The 9,129-nt window shown below is 43.8% G+C and overlaps 1 protein-coding gene across 4 annotated transcripts in view; it reads left to right on the top strand.

Moving 5' to 3' along the window:
• Nucleotides 1–6,427: 6,427 nt before the first annotated feature.
• The window catches only part of abcc3 (ATP-binding cassette, sub-family C (CFTR/MRP), member 3), a 65,693-nt gene continuing 62,991 nt past the window's right edge, over nt 6,428–9,129 (top strand). For 2 of the 4 annotated variants that reach the window (XM_052478128.1, XM_052478129.1), the window contains exon 1: nt 6,434–6,690. In XM_052478128.1, coding sequence (XP_052334088.1) covers nt 6,655–6,690 — 36 coding nt within the window. In that variant the 5' untranslated portion in view covers nt 6,434–6,654. Of the gene's footprint in view, nt 6,691–9,129 lie in introns of all 4 variants that reach the window. The other 2 variants (XR_008078498.1, XM_052478130.1) reach the window with 2 other exon arrangements.

The following is a 9,129-nucleotide window of genomic DNA, read 5'->3' as shown; positions in this document are numbered from 1 at the left end:
GCCTATGTATGTACAGTTGAAGTCCAGTTACGGACCATATCTTGCTTCCAGGCAGACAAAATCACTTTTTTGCCCGCTTTGAGGACAATACAGTGCCACTGACACGGCCTGCAACCAAAACATGCGGACTCTCCTTCACTGCAGCCGAGGTGAGTAAAACATTTAAACGTGTTAACCCTCGCAAGGCTGCAGGCCCAGACGGCATCCCCAGCCACGCCCTCAGAGCATGCGCAGACCAGCTGGCTGGTGTGTTTACGGACATATTCAATCAATCCTTATCCCAGTCTGCTGTTCCCACATGCTTCAAGAGGGCCACCATTGTTCCTGTTCCCAAGAAAGCTAAGGTAACTGAGCTAAACGACTCACTTCCGTCATCATGAAGTGCTTTGAGAGACTAGTCAAGGACCATATCACCTCCACCCTACCTGACACCCTAGACCCACTCCAATTTGCTTACCGCCCAATTTCAACCACACTGCACACTGCCCTAACCCATCAGGACAAGAGGAATACCTATGTGAGAATGCTGTTCATCGACTACAGCTCAGCATTTAACACCATAGTACCCTCCAAACTCGTCATCAAGCTCGAGACCCTGGGTCTCGACCCCGCCCTGTGCAACTGGGTACTGGACTTCCTGACGGGCCGCCCCCAGGTGGTGAGGTTAGGTAACAACATCTCCACCCCGCTGATCCTCAACACTGGGGCCCCACAAGGGTGAGTTCTGAGCCCTCTCCTGTACTCCCTGTTCACCCACGACTGCGTGGCCACGCACGCCTCCAACTCAATCATCAAGTTTGCGGACGACACAACAGTGGTAGGCTTGATTACCAACAACGACGAGACGGCCTACAGGGAGGAGGTGAGGGCCCTCGGAGTGTGGTGTCAGGAAAATAACCTCACACTCAACGTCAACAAAACAAAGGAGATGATTGTGGACTTCAGGAAACAGCAGAGGGAACACCCCCCTATCCACATCGATGGGACAGTAGTGGAGAGGGTAGTAAGTTTTAAGTTCCTCGGCATACACATCACAGACAAACTGAATTGGTCCACCCACACAGACAGCATCGTGAAGAAGGCGCAGCAGCGCCTCTTCAACCTCAGGAGGCTGAAGAAATTCGGCTTGTCACCAAAAGCACTCACAAACTTCTACAGACGCACAATCGAGAGCATCCTGTCGGGCTGTATCACCACCTGGTACGGCAACTGCTCCGCCCACAACCGTAAGGCTCTACAGAGGGTAGTGAGGTCTGCACAACGCATCACCGGGGGCAAACTACCTGCCCTCCAGGACACCTACACCACCCGATGTCACAGGAAGGCCATAAAGATCATCAAGGACAACAACCACCCGAGCCACTGCCTGTTCACCCCGCTATCATCCAGAAGGCGAGGTCAGTACAAGTGCATCAAAGCTGGGACCTAGAGACTGAAAAACAGCTTCTATCTCAAGGCCATCAGACTGTTAAACAGCCACCACTAACATTGAGTGGCTGCTGCCAACACACTGACTCAACTCCAGCCACTTTAATAATGGGAATTGATGGGAATTGATGTAAAATATATCACTAGCCACTTTAAACAATGCTACTTAATATAATATTTACATACCCTACATTATTAATCTCATATGTATACGTATATACTCTACTCTATGTCATCTACTGCATCTTTATGTAATACATGTATCACTAGCCACTTCAAACTATGCCACTTTGTTTACATACTCATCTCATATGTATATACTGTACTCGATAACATCTACTGCATCTTGCCTATGCCGCTCTGTACCATCACTCATTCATATATCTTTATGTAAATATTCTTTATCCCTTTACACTTGTGTGTATAAGGTAGTAGTTTTGGAATTGTTAGTTAGATTACTCGTTGGTTATTACTGCATTGTCGGAACTAGAAGCACAAGCATTTCGCTACAATTGCATTAACATCTGCTAACCATGTGTATGTGACAAATACATTTGATTTGAAGTCAGAAGTTTACATACACTTAGGTTGGAGTCATTGAAACTCGTTTTTCAACCACTCCACAAATTTCTTGTTAACAAACTATAGTTTTGGCAAGTCAGTTAGGACATCTACTTTGAGCATGACACAAGTAATTTTTCCAACAATTGTTTACAGACAGATTATTTCACTTATAGTACACTGTATCACAATTCCAGTGGGTCAGAGGTTTAAATTAAGTTGACTGTGCCTTTAAACAGAGTGGACAATTCCCGAAAATGATGTCATGGCATTAGAAACTTCTGATAGGCTAATTTACATAATTTGAGTTAATTGGAGGTGTACTTGTGGATGTATTTCAAGGCCTACCGTCAAACTCCGTGCCTCTTTGCTTGACATCATGAGAAAATCAAAAGAAATCAGCCAAGTCCTCAGAAAAACAATTGTAGACCTCCACAAATCTGGTTCATCCTTGGGAGCAATTTCCAAACGCCTGAAGGTACCACGTTCATCTGTACAAACAATAAACACCATGGGACCATGCAGCCGTCATACCACTTAGGAAGGAGACGTATTCTGTCTCCTAGATGTGAACGTACTTTACTGAGAAAAGTGCAAATCAATCCCAGAACAACAGCAAAAGACCTTGTGAAGATGCTGGCGGAAACAGGTACAAAGGTATCTATATCCACAGTAAAACGAGTCCTATATCGACATAACCTGAAAGGCACCACAGCAAGGAAGAAGCCACTGATCCAAAACCGCCATAAAAAAGCCAGACTACGGTTTTGCAAATGCACATGGGGACAAAGATCACACTTTTTGGAGAAACGTCCTTTGGTCTGATGAAACAAAAATGGAACTGTTTGGCCATAATGACCATCGTTATGTTTGGAGGAAAAAGGGGGAGGCTTGCAAGGCGAAGAACACCACCCAACCGTGAAGCACGGGGGTGGCAGCATCATGTTGTGGGGGTGCTTTGCTGCAGGAGGGACTGGTGCACTTCACAAAATAGATGGCACCGTGAGGAGGAAAACTACGTGGATATATTGAAGCAATATCTCAAGACATCAGTCAGGAAGTTAAAGCTTGGTCGCAAATGGGTCTTCCAAATGGACATTGACCCCAAGCATACTTCCAAAGTTGTGGCAAAATGGCTTAAGGACAACAAAGTCAAGGTATTGGAGTGGCCATCACAAAGCCCTGACCTCAATCCTTTTGAAAATATGTGGGCAGAACTGAAAAAGCATGTGCGAGCAAGGAGGCCTACAAACCTGACTCAGTTACACCAGCTCTGTCACGAGGAATGGGCCAAAACACACCAGCCAGCTGGTCTGCGCATGCTTTGAGGACGCGGCTAGGGATGCCTTCTCGGCCGGCAGCCTTGCGAGGCCACGGAGAAGGAGAGCCCACAGGCTTTGGGAGTGGGCCGTGTCAGTGGCACTGTATTGTCCTCAAAGCGAGCAAAGAAGTTGTTTTATTTGTCTGTTAGCAAGATGTCGATGTCCGCGACTGGGCTGGTTTTCTTTTTGTAATCTGTGATTGACTGTAGACCCTGCCACATACACCTCGTGTTTGAGCCGTTGAATTGCGACTCTGCTTTGTCTCTATACTGACACTTTACTTGTTTGATTGCCTTGCAGAGGGAATAGCTGCACTGTTTGTATTCGGTCATGTTTCCAGTCGCCTTGCCATGATTAAAAGTGGTGGTTCGCGCTTTCAGTTTTGCATGTACACACACATTCATTCAAATAAACACATACAAGAACACACACATACATGTAATAATGCCAGACATGCACACAAACATATACAGTTGGCATTGCTGTTATGATTTTAATTGTCCTTGATGTCCTTTGTTTTAAATGTATTATTTTGTTTTATAATTTTTTTGCATCGTTGTTTACTCCTGTTTTCCTTTCTTCTCTTTAGTTCATTCTCTTGGATGTTGGTGCATTGGGGGGTTCTTGGGGGCAAGGAATGGAATTATTTGTGTTTTTAAATTGATTTTTTCTTGGGGGGGGGCTGTGGGAGGGGTCTCGAATGGTTGAGGTGACCCCTCCTGTCTCAGCCTCCAGTATTTATGCTGCAGTAGTTTATGTGTCGGGGGGCTAGGGTCAGTTTGTTATATCTGGAGTACTTCTCCTGTCCTATTCGGTGTCCTGTGTGAATCTAAGTGTGCGTTCTCTAATTCTCTCCTTCTCTCTTTCTTTCTCTCTCTCGGAGGACCTGAGCCCTAGGACCATGCCCCAGGACTACCTGACATGATGACTCCTTGCTGTCCCCAGTCCACCTGGCCATGCTGCTGCTCCAGTTTCAACTGGCCTGGGCCCTAGGACCATGTCCCAGGACTACCTGACATGAGGACTCCTTGCTGTCCCCAGTCCACCTGGCCATGCTCCTGCTCCAGTTTCAACTGTTCTGCCTTACTATTATTCAACCATGCTGGTCATTTATGAACATTTGAACATCTTGGCCATGTTCTGTTATAATCTCCACCCGGCACAGCCAGAAGAGGACTGGCCACCCCACATATGCTCTCTCTAATTCTCTCTTTCTTTCTCTCTCTCTCTCGGAGGACCTGAGCCCTAGGACCGTGCCCCAGGACTACCTGACATGATGGCTCCTTGCTGTCCCCAGTCCACCTGACTGTGCTGCTGCTCCAGTTTCAACTGTTCTGCCTTATTATTATTCGACCATGCTGGTCATTTATGAACATTTGAACATCTTGGTCATGTTCTGTTATAATCTCTACCCGGCACAGCCAGAAGAGGACTGGCCACCCCACATAGCCCGGTTCCTCTCTAGGTTTCTTCCTAGGTTTTGGCCTTTCTAGGGAGTTTTTCCTAGCCACCGTGCTTTTACACCTGCATTGTTTGCTGTTTGGGGTTTTAGGCTGGGTTTCTGTACAGCACTTTGAGATATCAGCTGATGTACGAAGGGCTATATAAATACATTTGATTTGATTTGATTTGAGGGACAGCTATTGGGGAACTGTGTGTGTGTGTGTGAGGGGGGGGGTGTAGTTATTGAGCAGCTTCACTGCAAGTATATTTTATGTTTCGGATATATTAATTGAATAACAAAAATTATAAACTCGCTCACAGAGTCAGCGCATACATCAACGTTGTGGTCTGAGGCTATCCGGAACACATCCCAGTCCACGTGATCGAAGCAATCCTAAAGCGTGGAATCTGATTGATCAGACCAGCGTTGGACGGACCTGAGCACGGGCGTTTCTGGTTTTAGTTTCTGTCTATAGGCTGGGAGCAACAAAATTGAGTCATGGTCAGATTTGCCAAAGGCAGGGCGGGGAAGGGCTTTCTATGCAGTGGTTAGAGTAGCAATGATCCAGAATGCTAGCAGCCCGTGTCGCGCATTCGATATGCTGATAGAATTTAGGAAGTCTCGTTCTCAGGTTAGCTTTGTTAAAATACACGAGATATACACGAGTGTGACTATAATCGAAGAGAATTCTCTTGGAAGATAATGCGATCGGCATTTGATTGTAAGGAATTCTAGGTCAGGTGAACAAAAGGACTTAAGTTCCTGTATGTTGTTGTGATTACACCATGAGTCGTTAATCATAAGTCATACATCCCCGCCCTTCTTCTTACCAGAGAGATGGTTGTTTCTGTCGGCTCGATACATGAAGAAACCGGGTGGCTGTACCGACTCTGACAACATATCCCGAGTGAGCCATGTTTCCGTAAAACAGAGAATGTTACAATCTCTGATGTCTCTCTGGAAGGCAACTAAGATCCCATGTCCAGGGTGGAGGTCCGAACAAAGGATCCGCTTCTGGAAAGACGTATTCCTGGTCGTAATGTTGGTAAGTTGTCATCGCTTTTATATCCAATAGTTCTTGCATCAAGAAGAGTGCATGCATGCGTGTGTATGTGCAGTGGTGTAAAGTAAAAATACTTTCAAGTACTACTTAAGTAGTTTTTTGGGGTGTGTGTACTTTACTATTTATATTTTTGCCAAATTGTACTTTTACTGCACTACATTCCTGAAAAAAATAATGTACTTTTTACTTCATACATTTTCCACGGCACCCATAGGTACTCATTACATTTTGACAGGAAAATTGTCCAATTCACACACTGGTCTGGTGGACTCACTAAACACAAATGCTTTGTTTGTAAATGAGTGTTGGTGTGTGCGTGCCCCTGGCTATCCATCAATAAAATACATTTAAAATGGTGCCGTCTGGTTTGCTTAATATAAGGAATTTGTCATGGTTTATACTTAAGTATATTTAAAAACAAATACTTTAAGACTTTTACTCAAGTAAGATTTTACTGGGTGACTTTTACTTGAGTCATTTTCTATTAAAGTGACAATGACCTTTTCCACAACTGTGTGTGTGTGTGTGTGTGTGTGTGTGTGATGGGAGGGACCAAGGCTACAGCCAGGGAGAGGGCGGACTCGTCATATCATCATAACAACCTCCTTATAATTTTTCCTCTCTCTTACAACTCTCTGGAGGCAGAAGAGGAGAGAGAGGAGGGTTCTTCGAAAGCAGGGACAAACTACTAATCCAGATTAAATAAACTACGAGCTCCACTAGTGTGTTTGTTGAAAGTCTCTGTATGTGCAATAACAAAAGAAGGTAAAAGAGAGGGAGCGACCTGTTAACGCCGGGAAAAGATCATTCGTTCGTTGTACCGAAGCCCCGTGGACATGGAGCGTTTATGCGGACCAAAGCTCCCGTTCTGGGTAAGTACGGCTTGTCCGTGGCAGTCAGTAGAGTTCGCGGTTGTGATCACCTCGTGCATATCACAAGGATCTGAAACAAGGCCATTGCCTTTGCCTTAGTGTTTTCTTCGTGTTCCTCACATTAGATATAATAATATTTGTTTCACTTTGTATAGTTGACTATTCTAGCAACGTTTCATGGTTCTTGGGTTTTTAGCCCCATGTTGGCGATTTAAACATGACAACGAGCGCAGCTGAAAAATATATATATTATAAAACAAGGAAATAAATATTCGGTCCTGGAGGCTTTCATCAACTCAACCTGGAGCATACCCAGTAAGCAAAAGTATTTTGAAAATAGGTATTTTGCAGACATTTGCTTTGGTCTTTGTTTCTAGGGCCAAATGTCAACAGTTTTTTTTAATGTCCTATTTAAATAGCAGAATTGAGTTAATATTCCAAGTTTGCTGACACAAACAGAACACTAACTACAACAACATTTTCAGTAATGGTTACAGAAATGTTTTACTTCCTATGTAGTTGTTGGTCTACCAGAGTTAAATCCATTGACTGTAAATCAGCCTGAATAAAAATAAAAACGTCTGTTAAATGACCAAAATGTACAAATGAACACTTGCACAGGGGTATTATTTAAATTGGATCCGCCCCCAAACAAGACCAAATTTGAACCAAACATATTTGGACCAATTATAGATGTCTGTTAGGTCCATATCAAGGCCTGTCCAGAGCGGACCAAAAAGCAGGATATCAAAAAGTAATTGTTACAATGTTGATGAACATGTAACCTACCCTTTTAAATCCATTAATCTCTGTGTGAAATCACACAGTGACCTCAGACAACCTGACCTTTTTAAAGTTCACAGCGCATGAGCACATTATAGGTCAACTGTGCTTGTCTGTTTTGGTATTATACTAGGCACCTGATTTCCCTCACTCTGGTGCGTATTTCACAAAAATGCCTTGTTTACGAGGTCACGAGAGGTGAAGACCTCAAGTATTTGTGCTGCCTGACTTTGCTTGGTCTAGGTTACTTAAAAATGTTTGGTAATCCCCCTGAACTCAGGGTCTTAGCTCTCATGGTATGAGAGCAACACATCACTAACAGATCTTCACATTCAAGGACACATCCATCTTACATTTGGTTCCTTAAAATGTTTTGGGTCTTGGCAGTTGGTTGCCAGTGTTCTGCTCCCCAAAGTTAACAGGAGAACAGGCCAACACATTTCTGGTCCAGAGATTGTGGACTTTAGAGGTCTCAGTCGAGGTTAGGACTCTAATACTGTACCGTACAAGTTCAACTAGTTCAACCTAAATACCCCCAGCCTATTTAGACTCTTTATTGGTCTGTGTGTGTCTGACAGGCAGTGGCATTGACGTTTCTTGGACTACTGTGCTGAGGGACAGTTTTTTGCATATGTTGGTAATGCTCCAAAAGGCCATAAACTTGATTGCCTCTTTCACACAACTCAATTCATTATACCCATCAGCTGGGTTATGCTTTATAGGAGTAAGAGAGAGAGAGGCAGACTTTTGTTTATTATCTACTTCACTTGCTTTGGCCATGTTAACATGCCAATAAAGCCCTTGAATTGAATTGACGGACAGGGAGAAGGAGAGTGAAAGCGGGATGGGGTTGGCTGGGAAGTGAGAGAGAGGGATTTAGAGAACATGATTTCGGGCCTCGATCACACATACAGCATCATTGCGTTTAAGTACACCAGATGTACATTCATTTCCAATGGAACGCTGAGTTTGCCTTGCTGAGTTTGCCTTATGATGTCTGACCAGAGCATCTCTCTCTCTTTCTCTCTCTTTCTCTCTCTTTCTCTCTCTTTCTCTCTCTTTCTCTCTCTTTCTCTCTCTTTCTCTCTCTTTCTCTCTCTTTCTCTCTCTTTCTTTCTTTCTCTTTCTTTCTCTCTCTTTCTCTCTCTCTTTCTCTCTTTCTTTCTCTCTTTCTTTCTCTCTCTTTCTCTCTTTCTTTCTCTCTCTTTCTTCTCTTTCTCTCTCTCTTTCTTTCTCTCTTTCTTTCTCTCTCTTTCTTTCTCTCTCTTTCTTTCTCTCTTTCTTTCTCTCTCTCTTTCTCTCTTTCTTTCTCTCTCTTTCTTTCTCTCTTTCTTTCTCTCTTTCTTTCTCTCTTTCTTTCTCTTTCTCTCTCTCTCTTTCTTTCTCTCTCTCTCTCTCTCTCTCTTTCTTTCTCTCTTTCTCTTTCTCTCTCTTTCTCTCTCTTTCTCTCTTTCTCTTTCTCTCTCTTTCTCTCTCTTTCTCTCTCTTTCTCTTTCTCTCTCTTTCTCTCTCTGTGTGTGTATATATAGTCAATATACAGTATGTTACCTCCTTTTTTTCAGTAGACTAACCTAGTTCTTAAGAAACCGTATGCTGTGAGAATAGACAGACGGAGAGGAAAGAAAGAGAAATAGAGTGCATGTGTGTGAGAGGGAG

This window comes from Oncorhynchus keta, chromosome 24 (genome assembly GCF_023373465.1).
Source record: "Oncorhynchus keta strain PuntledgeMale-10-30-2019 chromosome 24, Oket_V2, whole genome shotgun sequence".
Taxonomy (NCBI): domain Eukaryota; kingdom Metazoa; phylum Chordata; class Actinopteri; order Salmoniformes; family Salmonidae; genus Oncorhynchus; species Oncorhynchus keta.
Note: the sequence above shows the minus strand (reverse complement) of the source record. Positions and strands in the feature narration are given on the sequence as shown.